Source organism: Opisthocomus hoazin, chromosome 9, assembly GCF_030867145.1.
Source record: "Opisthocomus hoazin isolate bOpiHoa1 chromosome 9, bOpiHoa1.hap1, whole genome shotgun sequence".
NCBI classification, from domain to species: domain Eukaryota; kingdom Metazoa; phylum Chordata; class Aves; order Opisthocomiformes; family Opisthocomidae; genus Opisthocomus; species Opisthocomus hoazin.
In genome coordinates, this window is record NC_134422.1 from 31425145 (window position 1) to 31443875 (window position 18731).

Consider the following 18731-nt stretch of genomic DNA (forward strand, 5'->3'; position numbering starts at 1 on the left):
CATCTGGCCCAAGAACCCTTCCAGTAACAATCTCAGTCAGGGGCTGAGCCTGTGCTGCTGAGTCCAGTGGGAGTTTTGCCATCAACTTTAATGAGAATAGGATCACACCTCAGTGCTTTGTTTTGCCCGTGTTCATTCCTTGCCTCAGGCAGGAACTTGTTTGTTTGCTGCCTGCACTCGCTGGGAACGTCAATAGGACTAGCTAAAAGCATTCAAGCCATCAGATTTGGGGAAGTGCTCTATCCCAGGCACTCAGATTTGCACAACTGTGCTGGAAATAACCTCAAGAGAGAAGGTTTTCTCAGGCAGACTCCTCAGCTTCCACTCGGGCTGGGCATGTCCTGGGGTGGGGGAAACAGCATTTGTGCTTCAGGGAAGAGTGGAGAAGTGCACAGGAGCCTGTGAATGGCAAATAGCTTTAAACATAAAGACTAATTTGCCTTCTTATCAGCAGCCCAATTAAAAACTGACTTGAGTTAGTTCATGACTAGGGCAAATAGTCCAACCTGTTATGACTAACCTTCTTCTATCCAGACTGGTTTGTATTATCCAGGTGTGAGTCAAGTGCTTGGTTCCAATACGTGGCTGGAGCAGCTCACAGCCCCTTAGGCAGGCTCTGAGGAGGGGAAAGGGATGCTGCCTCTCCAGCTGGCACAGCTATTGCCCCAAACACGGGCTCAGCACCTCTCTCCCATGTGCTTGTTAGCATGGTGGGATGCTCCCAGAGGAAGATGTCCTCCAACTCCTGCGTTTCTGTCTGCTCCAGCCACAAAAGACACCAGCATCACAGGATCACAGCACAGCACAGGTCAATTCTGCCCTGCTAGAGTCCATTAGGGAAACTTTCTATCAAGCCTGAAAGCAACTCCGATCTGAAAACTGCTTGTGATGACTAGATTTGTCTTTACTGGAGCTATTTCCATGCTGCCTAGCTGCCTGTCCTCTCCCTCCCAGCCCTGCCACTGGCACCATCCACAGCACCAGAGGACAGCACTGACACTCAAACAAAATAGAGCTAAGCGGCAATCACGGCTCAGGGCAGTTCTGGGCACTCACACATTCTCTGTTGTCTGTACTACTTTCTTTGCTAGCATAGCCTTAATGCTTGCACTTTTAGATTGTTCTTCTATATAGCATCAGGATACCTAATCATCATCACTGAGAGTTTTTGGCCTTGTATGAGCAGATGACTGGCATAAAAAAATTCTTTGTGATCAGTTTGTCCCACACACAAGCATTTCTTTCCTCCCAGACTACCCTTCCCAACTTTTAGACTACCCAGCCAAGCCTTCAACAACTTAGAGAAGAAAGTGCTTCCTCCAGCTGTCTCATCTGTGCTTGCTCTCTATCCAAATTAAACTTGCTGTGGACAGCGACACATTTCCATTTCACGGTGGTTTGATTAATGTGTCTCAGCTAATTGTGTGAAGGATTCCAGTCCTTTCGACTGTGAGACCAGGTTATTGTTCAGCCAGTAGCGGCTACCATGTGAAAATGGGGGCCGTTTAGTGTTCACGCACCAAAATCAAAGGAGGGGCATCTTGGACTGGGTCACAGAGCAACACCCACTTCTTTGAAAAGATGTTACTATGCTCTACTAAACCCGTAAACCTCCTGCTCAAAGCACATGCTCTTCCTCCTCCTCTCAACCCTGCTCTTTTTTCCCTCTTCCAGGTAGACAGGCTGCCTCCACCACTGTCTTAGGGTACAAGTGAGAGAGAATGGCTAGATTGTAGATGGGTGGATTTCACATTCTAGGTTTTTTAATAGTTCACTTTTACATTTCTCTTAGAGAATGATCCTGCTGAGAGGCTGAGAATCAGTGCTCATTGGTTCCCCTCACTGACACTTAAATATGTTTTCCCAAGAGAAAACATTAAACAAAAAGAGAGAGAAAGAGAGAGAGAGAGAGAGGGATAGTGACTGAGTTAGCTTTTCAAAGCATACTTCTCAATCCTACCTTATCAAAATGAGAGACAACTGGCCCTTTGAAGTCCAGCACACACACTTCTCTACCAGCCCATGTGGAAATAAAAGAAGCCAGCTTTATAAATCATACAGACTTCTAACATTGCCCACATCCAAATCAGGGACAGTGACCTTTAAAACTGAGATTTAAATGCCCCCAAAACAATCTCCATGAAAATTAGGAGAGTTCACATAAACAGTGTCTCCACGTGCCTGTCAGCTTTTCCGGCCTAAACCAGGAAACATTGATCCTTTGAACTGAGGAGTGGAGACTAACTACACTGTCAGCACTTGCGGCAATGAAATCTTCCATCAGCCTAACATATACCTAGCACTCAGTGGGGCAACTTTGCCATGGATGTACCTTTGCTTGCATCCTCGGCCAGTCCCAGTGTTGTAGGTCCTACAACAACACTATCATTAAGTAGCTCAAGGGATTTAGTAACACTGAAGCAAGGGTTTTTCATAATGAGAATTACTGAACCCAAACTTAAGTATCTAGTGGCTCAGAGGAAAAGCTAGCATTCTTGTGAGTTAAATCTTACCTGGGTTATAGTTGGGGAGCTTGGAAAGTCCTGGCCAGGTGTCCTCAGTTGGGGCTCCCAATACCTGTGCAATAGAAGAGAGAGTGATAAGAGCAATAACCTCTGTCTGCCAGTACCCTGCCTTGGTGTGGAGCTGGAGGAATTGCTCTCAATGGAAAGAAACTGTGGACTTTACTGCAAACCAGCACAATTCACACTGCCCTGGCTGGTACTGGATCTACCACTGTGCATAAAGGACACTGACATTTTAGCACTTGATTTTATAGTGGAAAGAAAAAAATCAACCTAGCTGATTTTGTTTAGTTTTGCTGGAAAGTTATATTTTAGGTTTTATGTAGAAAAGCCTTGTAGTCATTCATTTGGCACTTGTCACATGTTTGGCTCAGCCACAGCAGCACGCTGGTGGCATGCTGCAGCCTAATCCAGACCACATGAAGTCCCTCTCAGCAAAATGTTAATCAATAAGATGGAGTTTTTGAATGCAAAACCTATGCTTGATGTCTTGAAATTTGAATGATGGATCTTAAGTTTGGCAGGTTTGCTTCCTCTCTATGCCACGAGAGAACAGGAGACGCTGCAGTTCACATTCACTCAGGCCATACTTCCATAACTACCACCGCTGGCCTAAGCAGCTCCTTCCTCTTCATCCCCTTCCCATTTGGTCCTGCTCTTGCATCATCTCTTCATTAGTACTACCAGTCATTAGTGCTACTGTTTGGGCAGCCAGATAATGAACTGGGTAAATAAACTGTTCTCATTTAGAGTAATCCAGGGAGGAAACCAAGTTATAGGAACCCAAGTTCATGTAGCCCCAGATGTGAGGGGTGGCACAGGAGCAGGAATGAGCAGCCAGGGACAAGAGACAGGGGATGGAGACTGCTTTTAAGGTGGCAGCTGCCCCTAGAAAAAATGTTGATGAAATGACAGTCAGTCAGTCCTGATGATTCAACAGACCAAACGCTTTTCACAGAATGGGGATTTTCCAGCTACATATCTATACGGTGTTTGAACCAACAGTCCTATGTGGAGATAAGCAGGCTGGATGATATAGACTCATGCACGCAAATGCAGATGGTCTCTAAACCAGTGCACGGTGCCTCTATTACTAGTACATGAAAGGAACTGACTACTAGAAAACAGTAGGAATCCCCATTCTGAACCTCACACTCGGCAAAATATCTCAAGTTAGGCATTGAAAGCCCCTAAGGAGCTTTGAAATCTTGGTCTAACAGAGCCTCATCCCAGGCTGTATAATAACATAAAACCTTCTGTGAAAGGCACTAATTATTTCATGGCTCTTAAAGCTTCCTCATGATTTTTAAATAAGTTTTTTTTTGCCTTCTATAGCACAAATCCTATTAATCATGGTATTAGTTATAGTACCAGAGAAATGACAATAGGGCTATAGCCCTTCAAATGCAAAACCACAGGAAATGTATCCAGAGATTTCAGAGCTGCAAGTGGAAGGATACCCTTCATTCACGCTCTGGGAAGCTGGACCCTGCCCTGGCTTTGAACCCTGTTAATTGGCCAAGTACGGATTTTTTTTTCTAAATAATTCTCTTTTTTTTCACTATGAAAGAGAAATTCAGCATTTACTTAAATGGACTGAACTCAGTTCTAAGAACTGGACCACTTGTCTGCCTTTTTATCACATTCTAACTAAAAGCAGAGAGGAAAACCCTACCTGGCAGGAGTGTTTCTGGATGAAGGGATTAAGAAGGAAAAATCTGATTTATACAGACTTGAGGCTATAAACTCCTTTCTCACCGCTTTCCAAATTTCAGTTTTCTGTACTTTCTCCTTTGAAAATCCATGTTTGGGAAACAGTCTATGCAGAAGAGTAAATCCTTGGGAGGAGATGTGAAACAGCAGACACCTACCACAAAGCCCAATAGGAATCTATAGGTTGACCTTCCTGAAGGGTCAGTAACAGGGTCAGCAGCAAGCAGTAAGGAACATACAGAATCCGCTAGTGCTGGTGACTGCCTCAATTCTACCAAGCCACGTGAAAGATACGGCTCTGTGTTTCAGTTTCCCCAGCAGAAAAAATGGCTTAAGAAGCTCTTGAATATGTCTGCTCTCACTCACTGCTGCCTTTATAAAGTATTTTCACACTTTCCATTATGCCAAAGCAGTCTCTAGGGCTGCAGTAGATACTGGGTGATACAAAATATTCCAAGTTAAAATGAAGAAGGATCTCTGAAAAACCTTAAGGTCTTGCCATTTTCAAGGTAGTTTAAGAGCAGTATTAGAGCTCCTTTGTGAGACTATGGTGTGCTGTATCCTACAGTATGTAAAGGATTTAACAAGAGGGAATAGAATTTGCAGTACCTGCATACCTTTTATGCCTTCTTCAATTTGAGATCAGTTTAATTGGCTTTAATTTTTTGACGAGATGACAAACATCAAAGGAAAGTCATTTGATTTACTTCTGTGTCTGTAAGAAAGTTGCCAAATATAAAATGGGGTACAAAGTCTGCTATGAACTTCGCAGATTGGACCAAATTATTTCTGCTATTCACAGGGCCTGTGCTTAGGACTTAATTTTAAGTAGGGGACTGGAGCAGCAACAGATTCTTTCTCTTGCCCATTTCAGGGTATATTTTACTCACCGCCCAGATCTTCACCAGCTATTCATGAGTACCAGAGGTTCCTGCAAATATTTGCTGGCCCTGGATCATTTCAACAAATACACAGCCTGCACTCCTGCAAGAAGCTCAAGGTAGTAACTCATTCATGTACATGACATGCATAGTACAGTTGTTGGATGGGCAGGGGAGAAAGGAAGAGAGATAATAGTTGGAATGGAAATTCAGAAATCCTGATTTGTAAATGCAGAAATCCTGATATAAACTATAAACTATATATTTTGCAGCTCAAGTCTCTACCAATTGTGGGAAGACGGGAAGGTTTCCTTTGGGAAGGGTCATCTTATACGTTGCTGGTCTTGCAGCACTGTTCTAAGCACTTGCAGCTGGCCTTTGTTGCAAGTTGTACGTAGTATCATTAACCTCATACAAGTTCTACAGACTGAAACACTTAAATTAAAAAGCTGACAAGTCGGATAGAACAGGAGCAGACTAGAAATTTGTCACATTCACATCCCTCCAGGATTTTAGAAAAAAATAAAGCCATCAAAGTTCCATACAAGTCTGTTCCTATCTCCTTTTTCTCATCAGCACCATCCACTGAAAAAACCCCACCCTTCAGCCAGACAAGATAGCTGATATCCATGGAAAAAAAACCCACTAAGCACCATCCTTTTTTCCCAGCACCAAACAATTTCTTTCAGGCCTCTTTCACTTTACCCTGTTACAAACCCATCTAAAAAGATGGTTGTGGCAGAAGCCTGTGGAATACTTGGTTGTTTTCCATGAGAAAAAGGTGAAAACTTGGAGTGATAGCAGTAGGAAAGACAAACAGGGAACTACTACACAGTATATTGGCTTGAAGGATACATTAGACGCAGAAAGAACCCAGAGGCACTAACCACTAGAGCAATTTTTCCTTCAAAAGGCAGTAGCTCTTCACTGGAAAACTGAAGGCAAGATTTTGTAGCATAAAGAACTCTGTGACAACAGCAAGTATTCTTATTTTTATGCCATCCCTTGCTCTGCACTTGTGCCAAAGCAAACCAGCCAGCTTAAAAAAACCCCACCGAACCCTGAAAAAACACTTAATTTTACTAAGGTGGGTTAGTCCTGCTAGCAATAAGGATGAGATAGTTGCGGTCAGGGCACACTTACCTATTTGCAAGTATTTCCATCTCTTATTGTATGGTGTAACACTCTGCTCATTTACTTTTTAATCTTTTTCCTCCAAGTTTTTTCTAGGTTTCCTGTCTTTTCATTAGGCCCCATCCCAACTTTTCAGGTTTCAGTCTCAATCTTCTTTGGTTATAGCCAATTTGAGTCCTTTCAGCTTAAAAGCTGAAAACCCAGCTTTGTCAGACAGGCTCTGAAAGTATTATTTTCACTTGCTGAACAACAACTGGTAATCTCTTCTGGTCATCTGTACTGCTATGTTACCCCTTGCACCTTATTTTTTGCAATATTGTAGATGCTTTTCCCACCTGGCTGTGGTCAGCTGAAAGCCTGACATGCAACTCATCTGTGGTATTAATTTTGGTCATCTTTGCACATCAGGTGATGCCAAGCCTGTTTGCAGATCTGAATCTAATGCTGTTTTCACAAACATCTCTGTTGCACTTTCCCTTAGCTTCCTGTACCTTGGGTCTTGCAAGCTTAGCTCCTTACTTGTCTAGTATGTTCTTACAGGGTCCAGACGTCATAAAACTTAAACCACAACTTTTGTGACATAGATTTTTTCATGTTTCATAGCACTGCCACATCACACAATATTATTTTGGAGCCCACAGATTGAGTCTACTGAGACTAGTGTCACACCAACCCTCCGTTTTCACAGCTGATACGTGTGCCCCAATGGCTCACCTTGTTTTGCAACCAGAGGGGCTGCTGTAATTGTGCATTGCACAATTTTAACTGTATGTGGTCAAAGCAATTTAGGTACTCTTGATTTGTAGGCAGAAGAGAATCAGCTGTATGTGGTTTTGGAGCAAATGATCCTGACGTTCACCCACAGTTTGCATTCTGATATCCTAGCTAGAAAAAATGGCCATTACACTGGCAACAGCAGAAACTTCTTTTTTCTAGATTCAGCTAGCATTTGTTGAGAATTACGCATGAGAAAAGAGTTCAAAAACTCAAATCTAATGAAACAGTCTTTTCACTAATGGGCAAGCCATCAGTTTGAGGAGAGGAACAACTTGTGGGTTATTACAAACATACCTTCTGGTAGAGCTTTCTTTTGTATTCCTGGTTTATTCCCATTATCTCTGGAAGCCTTTAAACCTCTAATAAGGACAAAACTATCAGACCAACCCTAACTGCTGGAAAGGAAGGGCTTTTTGTTTCCTGTTGCGAGACTCAGCTGACCAGCTGCCTCTAATGCCTGCTTGATACTGTATTGATTCATCAGTGGCAATTACGACTGCTTCTGTCTGTGTGTGTTTCCAGACGAAATACGCTTTTCTTTACAAAAAAAAGGCCAGAAGTAACTAGAACAACTGACATATGAGCACACCCCTCTTTCCCCGGGTATTTTTGTCTATCTGTTAAAGTAGGACTTTGGAAACTAGTGATGGTCATCATATTAGCCTTTCAGTAGAGGCCTCAACTTTCCTTCTGAGATACAGGATTTACAGTTACTGCTCTGATAGCATTATGAGGATCCTTCTGTTAATGGGGATGATTCAAAAACATTTACTTTAAAATATTTCTAAAGATTTAGATCTAGTGTTTTTTTGGTTTTCCCCTTTTCCTTCTTAGCCCTCTGATATTCAGTTTCGAGGTCATGTTACCCCTTCTATCCTACAAGTTTCTCAAAGGGTCTCAGTCCCATATAGCTGCCTCGGGAAGAGCTAGGGCAGAGGGAGGGGTCTTTTGGGAAGAGGCCTAGACATGATGTTTCAGCATGTGCTAGATAAGCACACAAAGCAAGACAGTGACTGCTAAAGTAATGGGAGAGATGTAACTGGTTATAGGGATATTTAGTTCCAATGCGCATAAGCAGAGCTGGTTCAGACAGCACGGTTGCATCTGCCTGCAATCCCTGGAGCAGGTTTGAACACTGCACTTACTCATCAGCCTGCAATGCTGCACCACACAGTGGAGAGACCACTTCGTCAGGATTAAGATCTCTGCAGCATCCCAGAGTTCCCTCTCCACAGTTTTTCTGGCACTGGGAGATTGCAATTTTGTATTTAACCAGAAATATGTCATTTCTCTTGTTTCTCACCAAGTGTGGTCTATACAGTGGAGCCCTTAGCTTATATCTCCCAGTTTGCCATAGCGGGGCAATGCAAACCAGGCTGGGGAGAAGGCTATAGAGGGCCTGGGAGGTCCATGTTAAATGACTGCACAGGAACTCCTATTCTACATGAATCTACCTGGGAAGAGTCCTGTGATTTTTTTTTTTTTTTAATTTTTTTTTTTAATGGAAGACTATACAAGTACAGCCTAACTGAAAAGAAGACATGACTTAAGCACTAGTGATGTTAGCAGCTACTGGTGTGCATAAAGCACTTAGTGTTTAAAAAAAAAAGTCTTTCTGATATGCCCTGTAATGCCCCTGAAACATTGGTCTCCCTGAAATCCCTTAATTCAGTCTTCTAAAGTCCTGAAGAGATAGAGGGAGAACGAGAGAGAAAAAACATACAGAGATTAAAGAAGCTTTCCTAGCTAGTCCAAGAGCAAGTGAGTCTCCTTCTATGTCTCTTTCTTCATCTATTCAAGGCCTCATTCACTTCCCATGTGCCTCCCACTGACAGTACTGCTGCTCAAGCACACTATGCATGAATTGCCATAATATTTTATTTTGTTATAATTGGTTTCTTTAAACCAAGGCTTTAACACCCACTGTCTCATGCCATTACCAAGGACATTCTGACCTGCCTTCATGTAAATTGCAGCATCCAAAAGACATCAGGTTTTTTTCCCTTTCTTCCCAATAGACAAGTAACATCTGTGTGAATTCACATTATTTCCTAATAGACAAAAATTGAACTTAAATGCAGTGTACGTCAGGATAATAAATGACTCTTGTTAGAGGAAGTTACTGAATAGAGCTCACTGAAGTACTCTCTGTTTCTCTCCGTGTGACATCTTTCTTTAGGGCAAACACTTTGAATGTTGTTATTATAAGGAGGCATTATAACAAAGGTGCCTGTAGTGTGAACGTAGTTCAGTGGGACTGAGAGTACTGTGCTGTTGGAGCTGGTCAGAGTGCTAGATGGGATCTTTGTATACTACTCCTATGTTGCTATTCATTACACTAGAGCAGAGTTATGTAGTGGGGATGTTGGTTTTGCACAGGCAGAAATGCCAGGCTTTCTGCGCGTAGCCAGGGCTTTGGACAGGGGTCAACTTTCAGGAAAAAAAAAACCAGGCTTATACCCACGTCTGCCTAATACAAGCCCTCCAATCTGCTAGGCAGGCATCTTCAACTCTGCTGACATTCCTGAGAGACTGTCTGGAGGGGAGAGCTGGCAGGTAGTGAGGGACAGAAGACAGAACTATTTAGACTGGATTAGCAGCTGAAAGCCATTAGAATTTAGCAAGGTTCTCCTCCTTGGAGAAATCTTTATGCAATTAAATTAGCAGCAGGCCTACCGAAGTGAACAAATTAAAAAATCCTGTTTCCCTGAACTGCCCTCCAGACTTAGGCCATCGGAGTGTCTGATAAGCCACAGATCTCTGGAGGGTGATACAGCCTGAGAAGCCCTGGAGCTTTGCTGTTTGTAAACTTACACAGCACTCTTGCACATTCTTCAGCCTGCTGTGCTCCCACCCTTTTCCAGCTTTTGACTCTGCAGATCAGTTAAGGAAAGTCCCAGTGTGACGCGCACAGGCAGAAAATTAACTGGTCTGAAGAAAGGGTGAAGCAGCAATACTATCTACAGATGTAAAATTGCCCAGAATAAGGGTGGACTTCTGCAAATTCATCAGCTGCATGTTGTCTGTGAGTAAATCAGGACTGTGTTGCTGGAAGCGGGCTCAGGCTGGCGCAGAAGTGAGCCATAAGCTGGATGAACCTCAGCGCCCAGCTACACATCCAGGCCAGCCCAAAAGGACCAATGGGACCCCTGTGAAGCCCTCATCTTCTCCTGCTTTCTGTGTGCTCTCAGAGACCCCTCTACCTTCAGCTCTGCAGCATGTTTCCTGTGATTCCCAGCCATGTTAAGATTTTGGGATAGAGTCCATAAGGTAAGAAGGCTTTAACAGAGCACAGCCCTCTCCTGTGTGAAATGCAGAGTGCATCTGAGACATTATTTGAGAAGAAGCACAAAGTATCACAGAAATAATGAAAATGTCAGGCACCTTTCTATGTCCAGACCCATTCAGAAACCCTTTAATGCCACCTTCGTTACCAAGTCATTGTTGGTGCAGTTGTGACTGGATCCATTGTTTCTTCACAAAGCCATTGCTGTAGAGAACTACCACTGACTCAGCCAACCACATAGTTACAAAACAGTAAGTGTAAAAGTGTTCTGTTGCAAGACCTGAAAATGCTTCATAAATGTTACCAAATGAGATGTACATATCTCATAAATATTATCAGATGAGGGTTATATAAATCCACAGCTGAGATGTAGTGACATCATTCCCCAAAACTCTACAAACCCAGCAGTACAAAACTCCCCACTGTTCACACATTTTCTGCTCACAGGTGTTAATTCCTCTACTTACAACTGTACCTACTGTAACTTGGTTGACTTAATTTAATTCAGATAAAGATGATTTTTCCCAAGCGACCCCAGATGCTTTGAAATTGGTCAGTACCAGATATCTAGATCAAAAGAATAATCTGTAGCTCCAAGCAACACATCAGGAGGACGGTACCAGAGTGTCAGCACTTCAGAGGAGTATGTCTGTCTGGGAATGGACTTGGCATGAGCAAGGCCTGTAAAAAAACAAAACAAAACAATACAAAACAAACTGCTGTGTTAGGACAGTCCTTCTACCTGTACAACACATAGATGATGATAATTGTAAACAGGACATTGCTTTCTCTTGGATTTTTAAACACTAACAATCCTAATGCAGTTTACAAGCAATTGACAAAGAAAGTGTGTCTGGAATATATCTCTGGGGCAGATCAGATCAAACAATATGCTGTGTTTTGCAGGGCTTTACCACTTGTGACTGAAGTAGCCTTCCCAAACAATGCCAAGAAAGCCTTCTAGTTCAGCACATTGTTGTGTACTCTTCATGTTACATTATATTCTGAAGAGAGAGGGGTTGATTCTCAGTTCTCTTGAATCAGTTTTATTGGCAGTAGTTGCTCTGACTTAAATGAGGTTACTCCCTGCTCCTATCAGAAGGCAAGAAAGGATGCACTTACCACAGAAATAGTTTCCTGAAGTCCAGTAAGAGGTTATGCTTCTATGCCTTGATTGGCTGTGGATACAGATCTCTATGCATGCTAAAGCTTTAATCTGAGCAGATATATTAGCAGTCTCCAAACTGTGACTCACCAAAGTCGCCTAATTTGAGCTCACCAAGGCAACTGACGAGCAAGTTCTGGGGTTTCAGATCACGGTGAAGAATGTGTTGTTGGTGGATGTAAGCCAGGCCACGCAAAAGCTGGAACATGAAGAGCTAGAAAAAGCCAACAAAGAACTGAAATGATTTTGTGTTTCTTTGCTTTGATACATTAAGTCCGAACTTCAGGAGAACTCCTGGAACAAAGCACAGACAAAACAAGTAAGAAACCAGTAAAAATCCCAACAATTAGTACAGCTGGTTGAGGAAGAGAAAACTGCAGTGGGGTATGACTGCCCTGCAGCTTTCTGAGGTTTTCGGGGTGGAATATTTGGCCATGAGGGCAGTTACAGTGCAGTCCCTAAGTGCACATTTTGGAAATTTAACTTTTCTTTAGAAATGGCCTATGGATTTCAGGAGTAAGCGCAACTTGCCATAACACAGCCCCAGCTTTCAAAAGAGTAGATATTCTGATTTCAGTGTTCGAGGCAAAAAAAAATGTCAAGCAAAATGAAGGTTTAAGGAGCTGGAAGTTTTGCCCATTTGAACCAGCTGACATCAGCAGAGGGAGTTCTGCGGCCGTTGTACATACCACCTCTCTTCATGGTATAAGCTGGACCAGTGAATGGACTTACTTGACAATGTGAACCCTTACCTTCAAGCTGGGAGCAAACACAAAGACCTGATTTGAACAGATATAGCAAATAGGGTATTATGAATGAAGTAAGCAATCAAGAAAGCAGAAAAGCAAGCAAGGAATATCTAACTCCCACCACTGTGGCAGTGTAAACAAGCCTGGGGTAAAATAAGCTGGGCGGAAACAAGGTACGAAATGGGACAGTGGATAGAAACAAAACACGGCAAAAGTAATTAGACTTCAGCCCAGAAAATATATTTTTCACCAGAAGCTTAATCTGAAGAGCAGGAAAAACAGTGACACCCATAGGTCATTTTTTATACCAGAAAATTGTCCATGTAATATTCTGCATACTTGCACTATGTTCAATAGGAATCACTCAAAGAAAAACCAAACATTTGCCAGCAAAAATGAAGCAAGCTAGATGACTCTCCTGAAGGAGCAGCAAATAATTTTGCAGTTCAGTTCCTGCTGACAATGAGGATTTCAGACAGGAAAGCAGAACAGCTGGCTGGTCTTTACTCACAGAAATGCCAGTGAGTACATGTTACAGCCATATACTCCATGGGCTTTACAAGCCTGCCTGGTAGCAGAGTCCTGAGATCTGTGCCAAAACTACAACACTGAATCACGGACATATCTGAGCTTTAAGGATGTTTAAAATCTGGGGCCCCAAGAAACTTCATTAGAATTGTGTTGCTTAACAACTATCTGGAAAAAGATGTGAACAAGGTGGCAACATTTGAAGATGGCAGAAGTATTTAGATTAGCCGTGATAAGAAGTGACAGTAAGGAACTTCAGAGAGATCTGACAAAGTCAGATGAATAGGCAATTTTATAAGATACAAAGTTATTGTTGACAGCTGTAAGATAAATTAACTGAAGCTGATCAGGAAAAGGACCCAGGCATTCACTGAGGACATCTGCACTGAAACTTGAAGTCAGTGTGCAGCAACAATCCAGAAAGTTAATTAAATGTGAAAATGCATACTAAGAGGAGTAGGAGACTATTATAGCATCAGTCTATAAAGTAAGGGTACATCTTCAGCTATGCTCAGGTCCAGTCAACCAATCCCAAAAAGCTGTAGTAGAAACACAAGGGTTTTAAGTGACTGTAAATATGAAGATAGTTCCAGATGAGGAGAGAATGAGATTTGAGAGTTTTTAATTAGAGAGATGAATAATGTGTTCTAATGATAAGAGGGTACAAATTTGTGTAGAGACAGATTTGCTTGCAACAAGATGTCATTGTTCACAAAAGCTGAATGTCCTCTTGCATGCTCAGAAAATGGGAAGAGGGACTAACCAAAAACAAGCTTTGAAGGCTGAGAGGGAAGCTGTTACATCTCTGTCAAAGGCAGTGTTTCTCCAAAGTGTTTGTCATATATGGAACAAATAAATATTAGTAAGCAATTTAGAGTGACCATACATAGTGGAAAATAACACTCCCTCCTGCTTTAAGGGATACTAGTCTTTTAAGAACTTACCATTGCATGAATTAAGTCCTCCAGGATGCTGGCCCATGTACTGTGCTAGATCTGTGTGCTAAATAAAAGAGGAGAACTTGAGGTAAAGCTACTAATGTAAAATGCTTTTACCAACAATGCCTCTTCTGTAAATGGAAAAAAATATGCAACCACTACAAAGATGGCTCTTTCACCTTGGTGAACATCTGATCTGATGCAGCACACAAGAATGTCCCTAAGTCCTGGGTCAAATCAGGGACCTGGCTGCCCTGTTATCTCATCCTAGCAGTTTATGGCCTGAAGCTGATAGTCAACAGAATTCATACTTGTGTCAGAGTTAGTTGTAAAGCTCCAGTAAGTAGACATAGCCCCTGTATCTTCCTTTTAATTTGGTTGATACCTATCAGCACAAGCAACAGAATTAGCAAGACTCATGCTGAGAACTTGTTTATTGGCATCCTGCCCTCCCCATAGGAGCAACCTGCAGCTTGGTCATGGGGAGCCACTGGGGTCAGCACCAAATCCCCAACTGGGATGTGAGCTTCTATCATTATTTCCTATCCTTGCTGTGGCTCAAGAACAGTACTTTTATTGCATTGTCAAAGCAGAAATGGATGTAAATAGTGTCTGCCACCCTAGTGGAGACAAGATGTGGAATCAATTTTTGCATACAGCTGTTGCATATACAGAAAGAAAAGAGTAAGGCTGTGTGGCTGGAAAGCAGGAGATCAAGGAAAAGCAATCATTGCACTAAAGCATTACAACTCGTTTCTTTGTAGATGTCTCATAATGCAGTAAATTCATTATGCAGCCACTTCCCAGTAGTTTCCAGTACTAGTTCCACAGGAAGCTAGAAAAAGATCAACTCACCATGTACTCAACGACAAATGTTAGTGTGTCCTTGGTCTGGATAATGTCATGAAGCAGTACAATGTTGGCATGTTTCAGACACTTGAGAAGCTAGGGAAACACAAAAGGAAGATCAACTTTGCTGCTGCTGGAAGCGGAAGGAGACAGTGCATACAACAAGGCAGTGAAAATAAAAACCTGGGGAGAAATAGTCCAAACTTGGCAGTTCTGTAAGAAGCAGCAGCTACTGAGTCTGGAGGAGGATGGAACAGCTCCTTAGAGACACAAACATCAGTGCTCTAGGTTTGGCAGGAACCCATCTATCTCTCAGAGGTGGGATCTTGCCTCTGTCAGAAATGGCAGTTCACAGTTCCCAGGTGTCAGCTTCTCAGCTGAGAAGAAATAATTTCTTGAAGGCAAATGCCAAGAGGCAGGGGCTAAGAGCTCCCAGAACCAGAATGTAGCCGCCCCAGGCCTGTTACTTCTCCCATCCACCTCCTGGCACGTGCCCACCCTTAGGAGACTTCTGGGGAAAGCTGAGTTTCTATCAGCTTCCAGCTTCACAATATTGGGGTATAAAAATATGCCAGAAGAAATCACTGTAGATGCTAAGCTGAATTCTGAATTTAGCTCTGTGCTTTTAGCTTGGAGAAAGCATATTCATTACTTTCTCCAGTTTAAAACCCAAAGAGCAGAGATGACGAAGTTACTGAGTGAACAATAGCTTGTTTGTATTTATACAACTTTGGTATGATTTTTCTTTCAGCCTAACCATCTAAAAGCATCATTGCAACTGTGTGGCCCTGATCCTTTGGTGCCGACACGCCTTTGCCAAGCCTCAGCACATCCAGGGTGTGGTGATGGAGGGGGCAGCACATGGGAGAGTCTCTGCCTCTGTATAGACCACAGAGCACTGACTGATGCTAAGAGAAAAGCTACAGCCTTCTGAGCCTTTCCACCTTGTGTTAGGTTTCTCGTGATAGAGCAGGCTCCAGTTAACACACTCATGAAGGCAGCTTCTCAGAAGAAAGTCTCAAAGATAGTCTTTATAGGGGAAGAGCACGCACAGCTTCATCATTTGCTGCCATGGGTTTGAGACAGTATTTGCTGTAGCTCTGGACAGAGGAGGGATGCAGCAAGTGGTGGAGCTGGGATCACTCTGCCTGTAGATCCCTGGCACAACTGAAGAATCTGAGCCAGCTGTGATACTGAAACTGTGCACAGACAGAAGCCTCAAAGCTCAGCAAAAACAGGGGTCCTTGACTGCAGATTTTAGTTCAGCTTCTGACATAGCAGAATAACCTCAGAGCTGCCCCAGACTGACTTTTCCCTGCTGATTAAAACCAAATCAGTTTACTGTCAGACTATGCAGTGCTACAAATTTCATTCAGATGAGGCATGGGCATACAATTTTGTTTCAGCTGAATTAGCTGAAGCACACAATACAAAGCTTGGGCTGGTCGTGGGAAGCCAAATGAGTTTTGGTCTTGGATAAAAGCTGCTTTTTGTTTTTCAAACAACCTGCAAAAGATGTTTGAAGAGTTTTATGCTAGCAAAGCAAATTTATACTGGATTAGCACTTTGCCTTTTGTGACCATAACAATTTCACCTGGTTCTAGAAGCAGATATCTACAGACAGATACACTGTATTACACAGCTGTGGCCTAAGCATATGTCAATACTGAGACTGCTGAGCAGTAAGGGATGCCTGATTCAGCATAAGTACTGGAAACAGCACAGATTGTAAATTAGTTCTTGCACAGAGCTTGGTGCTGCTGCAGCTAAATTGCCTCTAGTACTGATGCTAGTCTATTTAGCTACTGCCAGTATGTTTCCAGTGCACAGTAGTATGAATCTTAAACACACTCCACATTGTACCTAATTGCCTAGGAACCCAGTAAAGATACCCTGGCTATATCCCATCTGCCATGGGAAGGGGCTGCTAACCTGGCTCTGTGATATCTCAAAAATCTCCTATGACCAGAGATGATGCTCCAGAAGAGCAGTACAGAGGGTCCACGGTAATATGGAGAATTCAGGCCCTGTGCCTGAATCAGGCTGCTGGGAACTGCTCCTCACTTGGCTGCTTCTACAACCCCCTGCTGGGGTGTCAGGTGCTACAGCCAGAATTGAGGTTTAAATGCATTTCGTCTCTGCGGGGCTTCCTAGGGTGAAGCAGCTCTTTGTCAGGGGAGTGCCATTCCTCCAGGGCAGCAGAGAATGCACAGCATTAATAAATCTTGTGCTTTGTTTGTGCTACTGACTTACATTATAAATTTGAGGTGTCAGATGCTGCAAAGCTCAGCAGTATACAAAAGATCTATTTAAAGCCCTTGTTTTCTTCTATAATGAATGAAGTTAAGGCTCTCAGCCTGTCCAGTAGAGCATGTTAAAGGGGTGCTGATCTTTAAAGCATCATTAGCTCTATGTAGATAGAGCTTTTAAGGCTTATTTTACTGGTGGGCTAGAAGTGAAAACACAGAGCAAAATGAGTGTACAGGAAACTGCAACATAAGCCATTCTGTAAATAGGCATATTTAGGTGTCTCCGCGCTTTCGCCCAGAATTTGACTAAGGAGTTTGTAAACTTTCTTATCTTGTTTACACTGTTCTAAGCGTGGAGTGGGTCCACTGACCTCTCTTGTTATTCTGAGTTGACTGGTATTAGAGTCCTTCTGTGCCAGAGCTGCTCTGTGAAAGCGAGCACATGTGGTCCCTAACACTCCAACCCTGTGGTGACAAAAATCAACGCTAATCTTGAACTGCAGTAAGCAGTAGAAAACAAAGTATGCGTGATCTCTTAGATTGATAGCTCTCCCTAATACCAGACAACAGACTGGCACAAAGGTTGCATATTTCTGCATAAGGTAGAAGTCAGATTATGATCCTCTTGGGATTTCAGAGCAGACAAAAATGAAGCCTTAATCATCCAGGCAGCTTGTGAACTTGGTGTGTAGGGACATGTAAATACATTCAGCCAAAATCAAGCACCTAAACAAAAGCATTGCTTTCTCAAAGACATTGAGAAAGCTGCAGACATTTTGCCCAGTGCTCTACTAAGTCGACCAATAGAAAGAATTTCTCACTGGGCTGAAATTATAGATGTTATTAAATACCAGTTTTATTGAAAACTCCAGGTATCAGCTGCCATCACACAGCAAAGTGGCACCGTTTGTGACAACAGCAAGCAGAGACCTTGGTGCAAAGGGCGTTTCCAGTCCACAGCTGCGCAATGCAACAGCGCCAAAAATGGCTGTGCAGCGTTAGCGTATAGACATGGGAGTCAGAAAGCGACTACGGAGCAGGTAGCAGGCAGGAGGTGTAAGAGGGTCCCACACTGCTACAAAGGACATCCTCTGGCTGCAGCTGGCTCTTTCCCTATTGCAAGCTCAGATGCATCTGTCGTGAGCCAATACAGCTGCCAGCAGGTTCCCCCTCCATCCATCACGTGCTTGCCCAGCCCAGCACAAAGGCCTCCCTCATGAGGGGTAGGAAACTGAGAGTTTTGGGAGGAGGACAGTCAGCACATTGAGTAGGCAAGAAAGGACTTAGGAAGACATCACATGGAGCTTTTTCAGGTTAAAAAAAATGCTGTTAAAGAATTATGTCCCTTGCTCTTCCCCGATGTTTGAAGAAGTTCTTTACGTCTTACCTTCCCGAATGGCTGTAAAGGGCACTCCCTCCTCTGCCTCCAGCCTGATCACTTTCAATGCCACCAACTGGCCATTGATCCTGTCAGGTCAGAGTGGAAGGTCACACAAAGCACCTCAGTGCTTGGCATGGCAACAACATTAACAGTCTCCTGGGGTGCTCCACACTTACCCAAGCAAAATTTCTAGGGCTCACTCCCCCACCCAGGCCCAGCCCAGAAAGCAATTACAAACCACCTCCATCTTGTATTCCACCAGCAGCGAAATGGGAGCCAGCCCGCCTGGCTAGAGTAGCACTGTTCTGCTGACCGGGTATTGCTAGAGCATGGTTTTGGGCAGTGTTCCTCATGCTGCCCTCTCACAGATTTCCTGCCCCTATATGATGGCAGCATGGCCTCACTCCCAGTTTTTCCACTGTGCAGGGATCCCTCATTCCAAGTAAAATCCTCACTTCCTCGTGCAGCCAGTCAATCTCCTGGCATGCTGCTGCAGAGCAAAGTGTCTTGGTGGAGCCTCCATGGCTGTAGTGGAGGAGTTCCCTGAAAAATTGGG

General features: G+C 43.2%; 1 protein-coding gene across 1 annotated transcript in view; it reads right to left on the bottom strand.

The window, feature by feature from the left end:
* The window catches only part of CDK15 (cyclin dependent kinase 15), a 31909-nt gene that overhangs the window by 12901 nt on the left and 277 nt on the right, over positions 1 to 18731 (bottom strand). Inside the window, 9 exon segments of the mRNA XM_009939828.2 lie at positions 2514 to 2577; positions 5129 to 5222; positions 10877 to 10997; positions 11572 to 11695; positions 12570 to 12574; positions 13703 to 13760; positions 14552 to 14641; positions 16330 to 16334; positions 18182 to 18261. Of these exon segments, the coding sequence (XP_009938130.2) occupies positions 2514 to 2577; positions 5129 to 5222; positions 10877 to 10997; positions 11572 to 11695; positions 12570 to 12574; positions 13703 to 13760; positions 14552 to 14641; positions 16330 to 16334; positions 18182 to 18261 (641 nt within the window).